The sequence below is a fragment of the Aspergillus karnatakaensis genome (genome assembly GCF_047715665.1).
Source record: "Aspergillus karnatakaensis strain CBS 102800 unplaced genomic scaffold BJY04scaffold_8, whole genome shotgun sequence".
In the NCBI taxonomy this organism is placed as follows: domain Eukaryota; kingdom Fungi; phylum Ascomycota; class Eurotiomycetes; order Eurotiales; family Aspergillaceae; genus Aspergillus; species Aspergillus karnatakaensis.
This window is the reverse complement of record NW_027395720.1, coordinates 336020-351876: the sequence shown is the minus strand read 5'-3', so window position 1 is coordinate 351876 and position 15857 is coordinate 336020. Positions and strand designations below refer to the sequence as shown.

Sequence of the window (15857 nt, the reverse complement as noted above, 5' to 3'; positions counted from 1 at the left end):
TTGCTCACCTGAGCTTCAAGCCACTCAAGAACTAAAGAAAATGCCGGCTGAGAGACGCTCTTTGCGATCAAACAACAAGTCCGATACTTCTTCGTCTGCTAACGGTGAGAAGACACGCTCCGGCTCGCAAAGCTCGAGCTCCAATAAGGATAAGCCGGCGCCTGCTCGCGCCGCTGCCAACAAGACCAAGACCACAAAAGCTGCCTCGTCGAACACAGCATCAGACTCCGGTATGGGAGAACAGCGAGACCAGCCGCATACTAACGGCACCGATCCCACGAAGAATGGAGTGAATGGCTCTGAAGATGTCGAGATGGGAGAGGATACGGCAGGTGGGCCTACATCCTCATCCAACACCAGCAAGGACCGGAAAGGTGACCAGAAAATGACTGTTGTAGTGCCTCCCACTAAGGGCTCGAGGGTGCCCGGCGACAAGAGCAAGGACCAGGAAGGCGATGTAGCCATGGAGGGTGCCGAGGGCGAGGAGCCTGAGTCAGAGATTGATCCGAAGGCGAAGGCCATTCAAGGTTAGTTATCAGTGCGTCCGTACTCTGGATACGTGGTGTATCAGCTAACAAGCTCTTTTCTTGCTGCAATTCAGATATCAAGACAAACTTTACTCTTCTCGAACGAGCTGTTGCCCATTTCGATCCCAGATTTACACTGCGCGTCTTGAGGTCGATATCTTCGATGCGCAAACAGATCACGGCGGACGTACTCGCAGAGGTCATCGTTGACACCTACCCGAAATCAAGCGCTACTGCTTCGTTCCTGCTAAGTGCGATTGATCAAGCGGCTGCTTTCGAGGGCGCCACTGCCTCAAGCATGGACGTTGACAATGATAAAATCAAGTCACCTACAAAGGAGGTCCTTCCCGAGGTTGATATCTATCTGGCTATTCTCGTCCAGATCTTCCTGTATGACAAGAAGGAGATTGAGAAGGGCGCCCAGTTCTCGACCGGCTTGATCGAACGACTCCGGGTGCTCAACCGCCGGACACTTGACTCTCTTGCCGCTCGTGTCTACTTCTACTACTCCATTTTCTTCGAACAGATTTCCCCTCTGCCTCCATCCCCAGCTGCAACAGTGACATCAATTCGCCAACCACTCCTTGCTGCCCTTCGGACAGCCGTCTTGCGAAAGGATGTGGACACGCAGGCTACCGTGATGACACTTCTCCTCCGCAACTACCTGTCTACTTCTCATATCTCGCAAGCCGACTTGCTGATTTCACATAACCACTTCCCCCCCTCTGCGTCCAACAATCAGATTGCTCGCTACCTATATTACTTGGGTCGTATCCGAGCTATCCAATTGCAGTATACCGAGGCCCATGGGCATTTGATCGGTGCAACCCGGAAATCACCGTCGAGCCACAGCGCACGCGGGTTCTACCAGGCTTCACACAAATTACTTGTGGTTGTTGAGCTCCTGATGGGTGATATCCCTGACCGTGCTATATTCCGGCAGGCAGCACTTGAACGGGCATTGCATCCCTATTTCCTACTTGTGCAAGCTGTGAGTGTTGGTGATTTGGACGGGTTCTTGAACATTGTGAACACATACAGCGCAACTTTCCGGAAGGATGGCACATACACTCTTATCCTTCGCCTGCGGCAGAACGTGATCAAGACTGGCATCCGCATGATGTCACTCTCTTACTCTCGCATCTCTCTTCGGGACATTTGCCTCCGTCTCGGCCTAGACAGCGAAGAGTCTGCTGAATATATTGTTGCCAAGGCGATCCGCGACGGCGTCATCGAAGCTACGTTGGACCATGAACGAGGTTTCATGAAGAGCAAGGAGGTGGGAGATATATATGCCACACGGGAGCCTGGTGAAGTCTTTCATGAGCGTATCAGGGCATGCTTGGGTCTGCACGACGAAAGTGTCAAGGTAAAGTTTTCCACACATTGCTATTGCCCATCTGAGACTCAAAGCTGACGTCTCATCTTCTCCCTGTAGGCCATGCGGTTCCCAATGAATCAGCATCGTCTTGAATTGAAGAGCGCACAGGAAGCGAGGGAACGCGAGAAAGAGCTAGCCAAGGAGATCCAGGAAGGAGACATCGATGACGAGGATGCAGGTGGAGACTTTGATGCTATCTAAGTCTCCAGGCTGGCGATGTGCTTACGCCGATTTGCTGCCCCAATTCTACTCGGCCCTTCTATCCGGAGACGGTAGCGTGCCTTCTATTTTGTGTTTCTATTGCAATTCCATAGTTCGGGCATCGTGTGGGAGCATTTTCCACATGCTCGTTGTTTCCTATATCTACTGAATCTGTTTCCGTTTGTTTTAGAGGACAGCTACATTGCTTCTGTCGTCTATCACGCTCTTCCATTTTGGGCGCATGCATGCTGTGTCCGAAAGGGCTTGTACTCGCGCAAATCATTTCTAGACAAGAAAGCTACTACAGCGACGTAATTTGAATCCGTAAGCTCAGTAGAGTATATGGTCTTGTGATGAGGTATAGTACAGCAGTTAGCGGACAGGCCCTGAGGTCCAGAGTCCAGCCTCCCGATCCGGCCCGATTGGAGGTCCGCCGCCCGCCGGAGAAAAACTTCCAAGATTTGCGGACTCGACCTCCACGCCAACGCGAGTCAAGAGTTGCTATTGCTACTTGCCAACCGCTGATCTGGTCCTCCTCGTCTATTTTACCAGTGCGTATGTTGCAGTAACGGCTGCTTCTCCCTAGCTTGTCGACATTGAGCATGAAAGCTCGTACAGTCCCAGCTCGCAAGCTGGTACTCGCATCATCCGTCACTCCGCCGACAACCTCAATATGCTGGCAATGTCTCCGCCATGACCTCCTACTTGACCGAACTCCGATTCAAACGCGCAAATACCATCCTTCTCGACGAAGAGATGCTCCGCCTTTTGGCGCTGCCGTCTCTGCGGCCCAGACACTCTTCAAGGGCCTGCCGAAAGCTCCTCCCGCCATATCGGTCGACCCGTTGAGAATCGTGGGCAAGGAACTCAAATTTCTCACGAAGAACATCCGCCAGCTACTTGGATCTGGCCATCCCACCCTAGACAAGGTCGCCAAATACTATACTCGGAGTGAGGGCAAGCATATGCGTCCCATGTTGGTGCTGCTGATGTCTCAGGCAACGGCATTGACTACGCCGGCGGATCATCGTGCTACTTCTGCTGCAAACCAAAGCTCGACTGTGACAGTCAATGATCCTATTACATCTCCTTCCGTCCTTCTTGATACCAATCCAGACTTGGACCGGTATACATCCTCCTCGGCATCAGCGGAGGGCCAACACGACTTTACTGGTGATGAAAACATCCTTCCCTCTCAGCGTCGGCTCGCCGAGATCACTGAGTTAATTCACACTGCCTCCCTCCTCCATGACGATGTCATTGACAACGCCATCACCCGCCGCTCCTCCAATTCCGCAAACATTCAATTTGGAAACAAAATGGCTGTTCTGGCTGGCGACTTCCTCCTTGGCCGTGCCTCCGTCGCTCTAGCGCGCCTACGAGATCCCGAGGTCACAGAACTCCTGGCTACAGTCATCGCCAACCTCGTTGAGGGCGAGTTTATGCAGCTCAAGAATACTGCCGCGGACGAGAAGAACCCCGCCTTCACCGACGAGACGATCTCATACTACCTGCAGAAAACCTACCTCAAGACAGCCAGTCTAATCAGCAAATCGTGCCGTGCAGCTGCCCTTCTCGGACATAACACGCCCGAGGTCGTTGAGGCTGCCTACTCCTACGGCCGCAACCTCGGACTAGCCTTTCAGCTCGTAGACGACATGCTCGACTACACGGTCAGCGGTGTGGAATTGGGCAAACCAGCCGGTGCAGATTTAGAACTCGGACTCGCGACAGCCCCGCTGCTCTTCGCTTGGAAGCAGAATCCTGAATTAGGCCCTTTGGTCGGACGTAAATTCAGTCAAGAGGGGGACGTTCAGAAGGTATACTCCAGTCCCTTCTCTAAAAGGACTACAAAATAGTCACGGAGACCAAAGACAAACTAACTTCAAGTTAATTAGGCCCGCGACCTCGTCTACCGCAGCAATGGCGTCGAACAAACCCGTGTTCTAGCCCAAGAGTACGCCGATAAGGCCATCGCAGCCATCAGCATCTTTCCTGACGGCGAAGCCAAGGCCGGTCTAATCGAGATGTGTGTGAAGACCATGAACCGGAGGAAATGAATACACGCCAATTTCATCTGTTATCAAAAGACATAGTGCAATGCTCGAAATCCTCCCTCCTCCTTAGACGAAGCGCTGCGCAGATGCAAAACCCACATCTTCCTGCTTCAAAACTAAGAATGGCCCAATCACGTCACCACTCACTACATACCTAGATGGACTTCGCTCTCCACCTCCATCCATCGATATCTGGCATTCGCCAACCCCTCATCTACCCATCAATGTACCAGTAGTTTTCTTCCCTTATTTATATGTACTATCTGTTATCTGGCTTGGCTATATTGTGTACCCTTTCCCACGTTTTTATATCATCCGTCCTTTTTGCTATATCGATCCCCCGACGCCTCTCAAACCTAGGCATTTGGGAAGACGTGTATATTACAGAATTTAGACCAGGAAATTTTAGATCAGGTTATAGCGCAAGATGTTGTGCCTTTTCTTCTGAAATAGATCACTGTGAGATTTCCAAGTAGGCTCATGATATCGTCTTCGAGAGCCCATTTCTTGTTCTGGGACTCATATAAAGGGACGGAGCTTGTAGGCGAACCGGACAACGGCCTAACACACGTTTACAGCGAGGCTTCCAAGAAAACAACGCGATGTTGGTATAAATTCTACTGACTGTACTTATTCTATCAGTTTTTTCTATAGACACAATGACAGCAAAGAACAAAAGGGAAACATAGGTAGGTATTCAACTGACCAAAAAGCAGAGGAACGCAAAGGGAACAGACCAAATCAGATTAAAAGGACTAAGCCGCTTTAAAACAAATGATATTCAAGCATAAACCAAAGCGGGATCCTATTCCAAGTATACACAGAAGAAAAGGATAAGGGATATGAAGGTCGGATAAGATGTAGATGCCAGTTGACCACAGGCATAGATTATGTTGATGCGAGCAGAAACGGTTAAGGACGTGAGCTGTAATGAAAGAGAACTGCCTTGATGCAGATGACAGGTGCGGGTGTGATCCCAAAAAATCAACAAAAGGAAATGTCATGTCCACGGGTGACGTATAAGTTGAGATAAGTTGGTGCTAAGAGGGGCCGAGAGAGGTCGATCGCACGCCTCATTGTTATGGCGCCGGTTGAGTAATGTTCATTGACTGCGGTGTCACGGTCAAGAGTTCTTAAAACGAGTGTATCGAGGGTGAAGTTTTCAAAGGATTGTAAATAGAGGCGCAGACGCTTCTAGGATGTCGGGCTAAATGAGCCTTGACGTGCGTGATAAAAAAAAGACAGCAATGAGGAGAATCTTCAGAGAGACCCCGTCCAGGAGTATTAACCAAATCGGGATGCAGGCCGACATGATACCAGTCGACAAGGAGTAACCGCCCTAATTTGGTGGCGGTTTAGAGTGCTCAACAAACCAGTAATGTCGCTCGCATCAATCATGGGAACATCAAAGTGACACTCAAGAAATTGGGATATGGGGATGGTGCATTCATGCGTGGGCTGGGTACAGCTATCCCATGGCCCTTAAAGAGTAGAGAAAGATGGAAGCATCGCAAATGGGATATCATCAAAGTCGCCAAAAATGAAGATCAAAACGGTTGGGGGAATTCGCAGTAGGCAAGGAGAAACATCACAGATCCTGGTCGCTAGACGGAGATGGAGAGGTTTTGCCCATTTTGATAGGCCCTGTTCTGCTTTTGAGGCAGCTTGGGAGGGCCATGATTCGGCGGTAATGGCAGTTCCTTGTCTAGGCGTGGCGAGGGACATTGTGGGCTACGTTGGCTATGTCCACCAACACTGCTTCCTTCGCCCGCTTCATCAACAATCGGTAACGTATTAGGTCCAGGCGTACCGGTATCTGCTTGTTGGTTTGAGACGGCTGATGTACGTGTGGAAGTTGCACTTTGTGCTGGCTGTGGAGATAGGTCAGTAGAATTCGCATTGCCGTCCGGGTGTTGTTCCTGAGGTCGCTGGGCCTCCTCCTTGGACATGGTTATCCTTTTGATGAAGTCAACAAAACGGTCTCCATAACCCTCGGGAGGAATTGGCGATATCTGGGACCGCTCGTTGGTAAGACCTTTGAAAAAGTTCTCCACCCGTTTCACCGTGCCATACTATGGAATCGGTTAGTAAGTTCGATTGTAGCTCCAAAGAGGCGGACGTACGTGTGTCAAGCAGTCAATAATCCCAAGATAGTAAATCTCCTGACCAGGCTGACCGTTCTCGTGAGTCGCCCGAAATCCTCCATCGTCGGAGTAAAATACATGGTGTTTCCGTTCATCAAGAATCTCATCAGGCATTTTTGCCGTCGCCTTGTCAAGGGGTACAGGGCGCTCCTTCTGAATGAGCATACGAAGTTCGCGGGCCTTGCGGTCGTTCTCCAACTTGGAGGGAGTGCGCATCAACATGTTCGGGTTGACTTCCTCCTCACGATCGCCTCCAGGCTGGAACACCTGCAGAGTCTTGTCACGAAGCTTTTCCTCATTGCCTTTCTCTAAGTCATGAATGCCCACTAGGAGCGAATAGTCCATGATTTTTAGCCGTTTCAACAAATCCACATCACGCTTGAGCTGAGCGAGGAAAAATTCGCGCTTGGCCGGGCCACACTCTAGTTGTCGATTCCTTCGAAGCCAATTGAGATCCTTCATGGTCGACCGTGGGTGGTCTTTGATATAATCCTCGCTCACCTCGCGACCAATCATAGACCCTTTCAGGTCGAATGTGGAATGAATGTCACGGTGCGGCGGAAAGAGATTGTTCATGACAACAAAGTGAATCTTGCGGCCATAGGCCATTTTCACTCGGTGGAGACCGTAGAATTGGGAGATCAAGGTGTTCGGGTTTTGCTCCACATGCTTATAGTATTCGGGAAGAATCTTCCGGAGTAGTTTGTGTTCGGCATGGTGAATGGTCTTAATGATATACTTATAATCTCTTGAAAAGTAGAAGAAGCTGCCGCTTTTCCCAGGGGAACCCAGCTCGGAGAGTATATACTTGCTTGTGAGTGACATCAGGTAGTCGGCCGGATCGAGTCGGAATTTTGCTCGTAAATGACGGAAAACCCAAGGCGCATAATCCTTGAACTTGAAATCGTATTTAGCAGAAGGTGTAAGTTCATTCCCAGTTCTGTATACAAAGGATTAGCAATGTTCTTAATAAGGGATACCCGAGATCGAGCTTACATGTCGAAGGAGAACTTATGCTGCGCTTCGAAGTCGGCAGGTGTCAGTTCTCTATCCATCTTCGCGTTGATCCTCGACACGGTGAATCGAATTCCAGTGAGCATATTGTAGGACGTAACCCAGTTGACATGGTTGTGATCCACTTTCGTTCCTACGACAACCCGGTCATCGTCATCCTCGTCCCGGCGTTTTCTCCTTGAGGCTCTCCTTTGCTTGATGGCTTCTGCCCATCGGGCTGCATCTTCTTCCGGGTTCGTATCGTCCACAACAATATCCGACTGGTTCGTCCTAGTGGTCCGGCGAGCCAGACCAAGAGATGGGCGTCGGATAGCAGCGGTAGGGGATAAGCGACCGCTGCTATCGGCAATATCGTCCGGCTGATCTCGACTACTTCGGCGACCACTTGTGGTGCGCGGAACTTGCAGCGTATGTCTTTGTCGAAGGCTAGAGTTCGCCGAATCTTGCGTGTTGCTTCGGTTGACCCCGGCCGAAACTGGCGGAGATGAGTGCCGAAAGTTCCCATTCTGGGTGGTAGATAATCGATCAGGGTCCGGAGAGAAACGCCCACTGCTATCAGGAAGAGATGTGGACAATCGTGCTGTTGACGGATTACCGGTCGTGTCCGCACGGACCAGCTCATCGACTGACGGTCGCGAATAATCCCCATTCACTATGTTTCTCCCATTGAGCGATCGGTGGCTAATTGTGGATCCGTTGAGATGCTGGCTCGCAATGGACGCCGTCGCAGACCCAACCCCTGTATCGGAGGACTTGCGAGCAACCTCGCGGTCCATTGTGATAGACGTTGGTCTTCCCTCCTTCGGTTCGCGAGCAGACCCATTCCCTAATGAGTGCAAGCTTCCATCCTTTGATTGCAAGAACTCTCGATTGTAAGAGCTAGCGCTAGATCGAGGACCCGTTAATGAATAGGTGCTACCGTTCGGAAGATGGCGATCGGTTGAGTGGGCGTCGAGATGACTGGAGTCCCCATTGGGCCAATTCGTCCACAAAAAGGTATTTCCTACCGAGTTCTTGTCGTGCGTTCTTTCCTGAGACGGGCCGAATGAGCGGGGATGTGTAGCAGTAACGGTGGCCGTTTGAGAAGGGTATTCGTTTGAAAATGATGGCATAATCACGAGCTTGGCGCCGTGGGGTTGACTCGACGCAGGAAGGCTGAGGAGGGCAGCGAAAGGGCCGAAGTGCAGAGAGTCTGTGAGAGAGGGGTGCAGTCAAGGAGCCCGTCAGATGTTCTCGATTATTGAGCCGTGGTCGACAGATAACGCTGCAAGGACGGGGTGGAGTGCGACCAATAGGCGTTACGGGCTAGAAACAGAACAGCACCTTCCAAATCAAATAAAGCGGCCAGCCGCAGCGATCGGTTTAGAGGTCGATTATCATGTTCTGGTGGCAGAGGTAAAGGTGAAGGTCAACAGGTCGGAGTACAGCACTCCCGACAACGTGTTCGTGGATGAGAGAAGAGGAAGGCGGGTCTGGCGGAGGGAGAAAGACAAACGTTAAGTGAAAAGAGGTAGAGGATTGAAAAAGACGGGAGGGGAATAGGTGGGCTATCCAAACGAGGGAGAGGGAGAAACAAGATGGGTTAAATTGACGTCGAAGGAGGGAGGGAGGAAGATCGCGAGAAGCAGAATCGTTATGGATGGATGATGGAAGAAGCCCAGCAAAAGGCCTCAGGCTAGCAACCAGCCCAGCGCGTCATATAAACCGTTTGAGTTGGAGGCAGCCGGGAGTAACTACCATTGTTTCTATGGATCTTGCCTATCTTTTGCAGCAATAATAATCTTAAGATGCAGTTTGACTTTCAAATTAATAACTAATAAACCCCTTCTCCTTAATGTTTGCTCAGGGGCGTCAGGAAGGTATATTATTGTTACTGCCTAGTCCAAGTCAAAGTGGTGGCCGGGGATTTCCATGAGCAAGGCAGGGGGGAAACGGGGCCAACTCCACCCAGTAGTAGTAGGTCTCTTATGGAGGAGAGGAGCAGTGACAGCCCATCGTCGTCTTTTAGACAGATGGTCGACGTGGTTCACTCTGACACTGACAAGGGTCTACTCTATAACTATTATTCTGATTGTGTTCAATTTCGAGCCCTGTTCATGCCGTCCAATATACTACTCCGTACCCTTATGTATATTTAGAAACAGCCTCTCCAGCCGATCCTTGCCCCAATTACATTTAGGATGGACTCGACTTTCAGGATGTGGCTGTCAATATTTTCGTTCTTCAGCCAAGCGCAAGGTTCGTTAAGCAATATCCATTTTCTTGTATAAACAGACTTTGGAGAATGTTGTGTCGGCATCCATGTTGTACCTCGTTCTCGAAGGGGAGAGGATAGGACGATGCCCTCAGGTCGCAGGTGAGATTAAGATCGAAGCATTATTGTCTGTATTAAGTCCGGATCAATCTCGGCTCCGATGCACAACTTTATGCCTTCAACCCTAATCAGCTTCATCCATGTTCTGCAGCCGACACAGAACAGTACCTAGATCCAAAGCGTACCCATTCTGGATTTTTGAGATGCTAGGGAAAGGAATACAGACGCCATGTCTTAAATATGGGACTCCAAAGCGTAGTAGTAATAGGCACAACAATAACAAAGGTGTCTCTTTTTCGACTGCCGGGTTGTGGTAGTATATTTTCACCCATACTGGTCACTGTTTCCCTCGTCATGCACCCCGCCGCCGAATGAACAACTAGGTACTGTAAACTAACCGGTGCATACCATACAGTTATCAACCAGCGCCCTAACCCACTGGGATAATGGGATCATCACACTCGAATTGTGAGGTGGAGTTAAATAGCTGCCATTATTGCGGAGCGGGCGCCCACGAAATGCACACCACCCCGGCTGCCGTTGAATCAAAACACAAATACAGGAGGCCATTGCTACTGAGAGCACCACAGGAAGCACGGTATAATTGAAATTGGACCTAGACTCAGTGATAAATCCAGTCCTAAACCCCATAAACCAAGGGAGATCACCGCAAAGTAAACCCTATTCAAATCCATCGCGAACGCCAGCCCAACCAACATAGCAATAAGAGACAACAAGCAACCATATCCCAGACACACGAAAGAAAAGACAAGCAGAAGAAAATACATCCGAAGGAAAGTGAGCCACAGCCTAAGAGATATCCCAATGCACATCACATGAAAGACAAAACACAAACATCAAGAGGTCGCTTGAAACAATCTCCAAAAATATGGTCATGTTTACGCCTTCTTAGCGGTCCTCTTGGTAACCTTTGCGGCAGGCTTTGCTGCTGTCGTGGTTTTGCGACCGGATTTGGTTACGCTCACAACCTTGGGCTTGTCAACAACAGCCGGTGCCTTCTCCGAGAATTAGTGTCGCGAACCTAGAGTGGAGTATCACTCAGGGCGACTTACAGCTGTGCTGGCCTTGCGAGGCTTAGCAGTGTTGGCCTTCGGTCGGCCGACGGGCTTCTTAACGCCGGCAGTTGACTTCTTGGTCTTGGGCTTCTCGGCCTTCTCAGCCTTGTCGGCCTTCTTGGTGGCAGTCTTCTTGGGGGCCGCAGTCTTGGTGGCAGCAGCAGGCTTCTAAGACGGAGTCAGCAAAATCTAGGCTACAATGTATATGCAGTAGACTGGCTTACCTTTGCAACGGGCTTAGCAGCAGCGTCCTTCTCCTTCTTGGCAAGTTTTACGGGACCTGATGGGCCTGAAGTTGAGACGCGTCAGTATCGTGCGTGGTAAAAATAGACAACGCGAGCATAGAGTTGGAGGCGAAGAGCTTCGAAAAGGGAACAAAGACGAAGCGATGCGAGGAAGTGGTGGTTGAGAGGAGCGCGACAATGGAGACTTACCCTTGGGCTGAATGAAATCACCCTTCTCGACACCAACCTTGATCGCCTTGTTGAACTGGCTATCAAAGGCATTAGGGGAAGCGGGAGCAAGCTTGTTGTTGGCCTTGACGTATTTTTTAATGGATTGGCGGCTATAATGGTTTCAAAAGTTAGTTTCGAGATGCGACAAGGTCAAGAAGAATTGCGGCGGCGAGGTAGCCACTTCGTCAATGACCGGGGTTGATTTATGGCGATGAGGATCACCAGAACAACGCACCTGCTACCATTTCGCTCTTTCAGCTGAAGAAAAAGATATTAGCGATCAAGAAAACGATGAAAATGATCAAACCCGACGTGATGTTGGGATGATCGACTTGGAAGAGACGTGTCACGGTCGGGGGTTCCTCCCGCCGGGCGGCGTCATCCAAGGTCGGCTAACAACAACGGTGATCAACTCACATTCAGGATAGCATCCTTGATCATATCTATATCATTAGAATCAGCATCAATTCGCGACCAGGGATATAAAAATTTCATCATGACGCGATGTGGTTGTGATGAAAGATCAGTGGAAACATACCCCTGTAGGAGACGTGGGTTGAGGCAGCACCGGTAGCCTTCTTGGCCGTGGTGGAGGTAGCTTTCTTGGGAGGCATGCTGAAGTGGTGAGGGTCTTTAGAAGATGAATAGAAGATCGAAAGAAGATCAAGAGTTATAGAAGATCAAGAGATCAACAGCAGGTGATAAACAAGTGGTGGAGGAGAGGTGGTGGAAAGCAGAAAAGAGTCGAGAGGGAAGGGGAGGGAGGGCCGCGGGGCATGCGCGCTTTATATAGGGCAGCCGGTGTTGACACAGGATCACTCGCAAGCAGAAAAACACGTCAAGGACCCTCGCCCTCCCTTCTTTTTTCTCTCGTCGCTTTCCCCTTCTGCTTTATTTGTGTTTTTGTCCGTCGCCTGATTGGTAGTTCTAGATTACCGAGATATTTTTTCTAGAATTTTAGACCCTTGTGCTTGTGTGGTAAATCCCCATCCAAGGTTGTTACTCCTCTTCCTCTTGACCCAGTAGATACTGCTTTCCCACCCAACTCTTCGCGCACTGATCCCAACTCCCTTTCTACGCGTCTTTCATCCTGACTGCTATCCGCTTCTTTTCTCGAAGGTCCTTTTCCCTGTAAGATATCTTGGATATATCAGTGATCGCTGAGCATTCCAGCAGCGCCATTCGAGCACTAATCAGCCGACGCGTTCTCTCGTTTGCGCTCTTCGGTCAAAACATCGCATTTGATTCTCTCTAAGCAACTTCCGCTCAGCGCAACCAACAGCCACCTGGGATCCTCGCGATGTTCGCACAGTAGCTCATCTTGATTTCTTGTTTGTTACGCCCGTGCATAGCTTATGTATTGGTGGCTATAAGTTCAACAATCACGCGGGAGTCTTAACCCACAGTCAATGATGCAACCAAGTGCCTCTGCTGTTCAATCAAGCTCATGGCCTCCTGACATGCTGCGCAGTGGTCCTGAAACAAGCAGCGGTAAGAGACATCAAGCTAGGTACAGTTTTATCCCCTTGCATTGCAGCGCCATCAGCTGGCGAAATCTAGATGTTGGCTCAGGTACTGCGGAGATGGAAGGGGGTCCTCGTGGGCGCCAGGTCACGAGGAGGATGATGTATGTCGGTGATTCTGGGTCATTCACTATCGTCCGGAGCCTCAAATACTGGGCATGGCTCGTTCAAATCCTCGTCTGCGAGATCTAGAACTAAATAAGCCATGGGTTGGGGATTTGCACAGTTGGCTGTCGAGCATTTTTGACAGAGATCGCGAAGTACGCGCCCCATACTCCCTCATAGGTACTGATGCCGAGGCCTCTTTCGTCGCGCAGGCTGCGAGCTTCGGTATCATAGGTAACAAATTCTAAAGCTTCTCAAGGTCCAATCTCGCGCCTAATTGCAGCATGAAACAGTTGTGTGGCAAAATTTGTTCTTTGCAAGTAGGCAAACGGGCCGAGTGCTTTGGCGCCTGGGGGAAAGAACAAGGAGGACCTCAGGATGACAACGCTACTCCGGATCACCTCCAAGGGCGCATATAGGAAGTCGGGAACAAAGGAACACGAGGAGATCAAAGCAACGATTGGGTTTCTCCGGCTAGCGCCTGCAATATGAAGTATTGACCGTGGTTCGTTAGCATCCGTAGCCGCAAACAGCTTGCTCCAGTTTCGGAATGCTTGGCTCTGCTCCAGCTTTCAATATGACTTGCATTCTGCACTCTGGTCGCTTGAGATACATTGTAATACCTTTGCGTTGAATGATCATGACAGGGACTACATGAGTAAATCTGTCTGGCTTAGGCATGATGATGATGATGATGGTTCTAAGCCTATACCTGATACCTTTGGGTTGTTCTACAGGGCAAATGACACTATACCCATCAACCATAATATATATCTCCTTCCTCAATTTCCCGCCGCGTCACCTTTTTTAAATCAGTCTCATAGAGGTCTTGGATTTGTGGTAAGTACAAGAGGAGACAATACTGGCCAAATCCCACCTATAAGTACGTCTACCTACCAGCAGCACCAAGTTACACCAATGTCTAGGGCCCACTGACGCTACTAGCAGCACCAGGATAAGCATATAATGAAGGTATATGTATGGAACTAATTCTCACGATGCGAGATTATCACGATAATTGTTATTACTTATCAATGATCAACAACCATTTTACCAAATCTTCTCATTCTAATAATCTACCTAGTTTGATAGAGCCTGTTAGAGTATGTCCTTGTAAACTTTCAGTTCCACATACGACGACATCACAAACAGAGCCACACATATACCAAGACACAGAGTGGTTGGTAGGGAAGCCCCAGGAGTTGGGCTCAAAACATCTTGTGAGAATATCATTGAGAATGGGGATTTCACTACCAAGGCCGGAAATGCCACCAGAAGATCTTGGTTATGCAAAGCTAATATATAGATACGTATGACAAGAAGCAAGATTCCCACAAGCGCCGAAGAACGCCCCATGAAACCGTGTCGCTATGTGCCTTTTGTCTCTAGACACGTAGGATGCATGCGGCCGACTTTTATGCAGCAGCACGGGGTCGCGCTTTGGCTTCCTTCTTCGCCTTCGCGTCTTCCTTCTTTTTCTTCTTCTGCTCCTGAAGTTTCTCTTCGTGCTTGCGCTTCAGGCTTGCCTTCTCGGCATCTGTTTTCGCGACTGGCTTAAAGAAACCCTCTAGACGCGACTGCTGCGCAGTTTTCAGGTTCTTCTGCAGTCGAGCTGCGCCGTTGCGCACGCGATCTTCGTTGAATCCCTTATCTTTCACCAAGAAGTCAATCAGGCCTTCAATATCAGGGGCATCCCATTTGAAATCACATTCAGGGTCGTTGGCGTCTCGGACATCGGGATTGATAAAAAGCTCTCTGGCATCCTGATAGGGCCAGGATTCCGGCATGACGTATTTTCCCTTGGGGTCGTTCTCAATAGACTCAACCACCTTCTCTAAGCTACCATGCTCACGAATTAGCTTCAGCGCCGTGTTTGGTCCGACCTTAGGGATGGGTTCGAGGTAATCGCATCCAAGTAGGATGCACATATCAATAAACTATGCCACACGAATGTCAGAGGGAGCAGAGTTATTTGCCGAGAGAGGTATTACCTGGTTCCGATCCATGTTCAAGCCCTCCAGTGCGCGGTTCAAGTGAATCTCCTGAATAGGCTCTTTCCTTTGCTCACTGAAAGTAAGATGCCTCAGCAGGATGGGCGACTCGAAGCACAGTGTATCCATATCCTCGGAGGCTGCGGCATAGACTTTTCCTGCGCGTGCTAATACGGCACATTGCGCCTCCGCTTCAGTCGGTGCATCAATGTATGGGATGCCCATTAGCTTGAGGAGTTTTTTACATTCCGCATTATGCTCCCTCGTTACCCGCACCGTGCGCCGCGAGAACTTCTCAACATCTTCTGCTGTACCGGTCTCCTTCGCTTCTTCGTGTGCCTCCGTAGCTTCATGTTTCCGCGCACTTCGTTTGGCGAGTTCGCCTGACTTCAGCTTCGGCGGAGCTCCGTCAAAGACATATAGAGGTTTGATACCATTGTCGACCATGCGCAGTGTCCGGTAGAACATGCCCATGAGGTGTGAAGTCGTCTCGCCGGTGTCGCTCATGAGTTGTTGTCCTTCGGATCGGACAGCAATAAGAAAACTGTAGATACTCATAGATCTATAAACCATCAGTCCGTGGCGCTCTATTTTGCGGTTTCCGCCGACGAGGCAATGACGCACGCATCCTGTATACGAATAGGCCATGTTAGTGGTGAGGTACTTTGAGCGAGTAACCTGCACAGGAAGAGATTGCGGGATATTGCAACGCACAATGGCAACCTTGCGACCGAAATGATTCTTGATATCACCTGCCTTGATGGCATCGGGTGCATTTTCTGCGATCACTTGATAGAGGTCTGGAAACAATTAGCATGGGAAACACCATGTCTAGTTTACTCTCAACGACGAAAATATATACTCACGTTTGATACCCATCTTGAGAACCCCTGTCGATAATCCGGAAGAAAGAGCAAAGAACGAGGTCACGATTTGAGCATCTAGACAAGAAGGTCGCGTTCGCGTTAAGTTACGCGCCCACCGGGATCATTAAATCTAAATCAAGACTAGCGGCAGGGAGCTTAAGCACAGAGTCACGTGAAAAAACACCCCCACGCCGCTGCGGGCA

General features: G+C 49.8%; 5 protein-coding genes across 5 annotated transcripts; 2 read left to right on the top strand and 3 right to left on the bottom strand.

Annotated features, from left to right (window-relative positions):
• Positions 1–40: 40 nt before the first annotated feature.
• On the top strand, positions 41–4169 carry BJY04DRAFT_205601 (proteasome regulatory particle lid subunit RPN3; the record flags this gene model as incomplete). The annotated part of the gene is made up of 5 exons (XM_073713616.1): positions 41–527; positions 602–1896; positions 1966–2086; positions 2728–3929; positions 4008–4169. The coding sequence occupies 5 exons, from the start codon at positions 41–43 to the stop codon at positions 4167–4169; spliced, it is 3267 nt and encodes a 1088-aa protein (XP_073574813.1).
• Positions 4170–5470: 1301 nt separating this feature from the next.
• On the bottom strand, positions 5471–8699 carry BJY04DRAFT_157030 (1-phosphatidylinositol-4-phosphate 5-kinase). Its single transcript, XM_073708975.1, has 3 exons — positions 7307–8699; positions 6290–7250; positions 5471–6238 (listed from the first exon to the last, which is right to left on the bottom strand). The coding sequence occupies exons 1-3, from the start codon at positions 8434–8436 to the stop codon at positions 5771–5773; spliced, it is 2559 nt and encodes an 852-aa protein (XP_073574812.1). The 5' UTR covers positions 8437–8699; the 3' UTR covers positions 5471–5770.
• Positions 8700–9104: 405 nt separating this feature from the next.
• On the top strand, positions 9105–9824 carry BJY04DRAFT_181117 (uncharacterized protein). The gene has a single exon (XM_073710165.1). It carries the CDS (start codon positions 9236–9238, stop codon positions 9569–9571), a length of 336 nt encoding a protein of 111 aa, XP_073574811.1. The 5' UTR covers positions 9105–9235; the 3' UTR covers positions 9572–9824.
• BJY04DRAFT_181115 (histone H1/H5 family protein) lies at positions 9813–11915 on the bottom strand. Its single transcript, XM_073710164.1, has 7 exons — positions 11708–11915; positions 11587–11612; positions 11405–11427; positions 11149–11279; positions 10939–11003; positions 10712–10882; positions 9813–10654 (listed from the first exon to the last, which is right to left on the bottom strand). The coding sequence occupies exons 1-7, from the start codon at positions 11781–11783 to the stop codon at positions 10538–10540; spliced, it is 609 nt and encodes a 202-aa protein (XP_073574810.1). The 5' UTR covers positions 11784–11915; the 3' UTR covers positions 9813–10537.
• Positions 11916–13859: 1944 nt separating this feature from the next.
• Positions 13860–15856, bottom strand: fen1 (multifunctional nuclease RAD27). Its single transcript, XM_073710163.1, has 5 exons — positions 15655–15856; positions 15503–15588; positions 15413–15417; positions 14789–15350; positions 13860–14734 (listed from the first exon to the last, which is right to left on the bottom strand). Exons 1-5 carry the CDS (start codon positions 15665–15667, stop codon positions 14213–14215), a joined length of 1188 nt encoding a protein of 395 aa, XP_073574809.1. The 5' UTR covers positions 15668–15856; the 3' UTR covers positions 13860–14212.
• Position 15857: the final 1 nt, after the last annotated feature.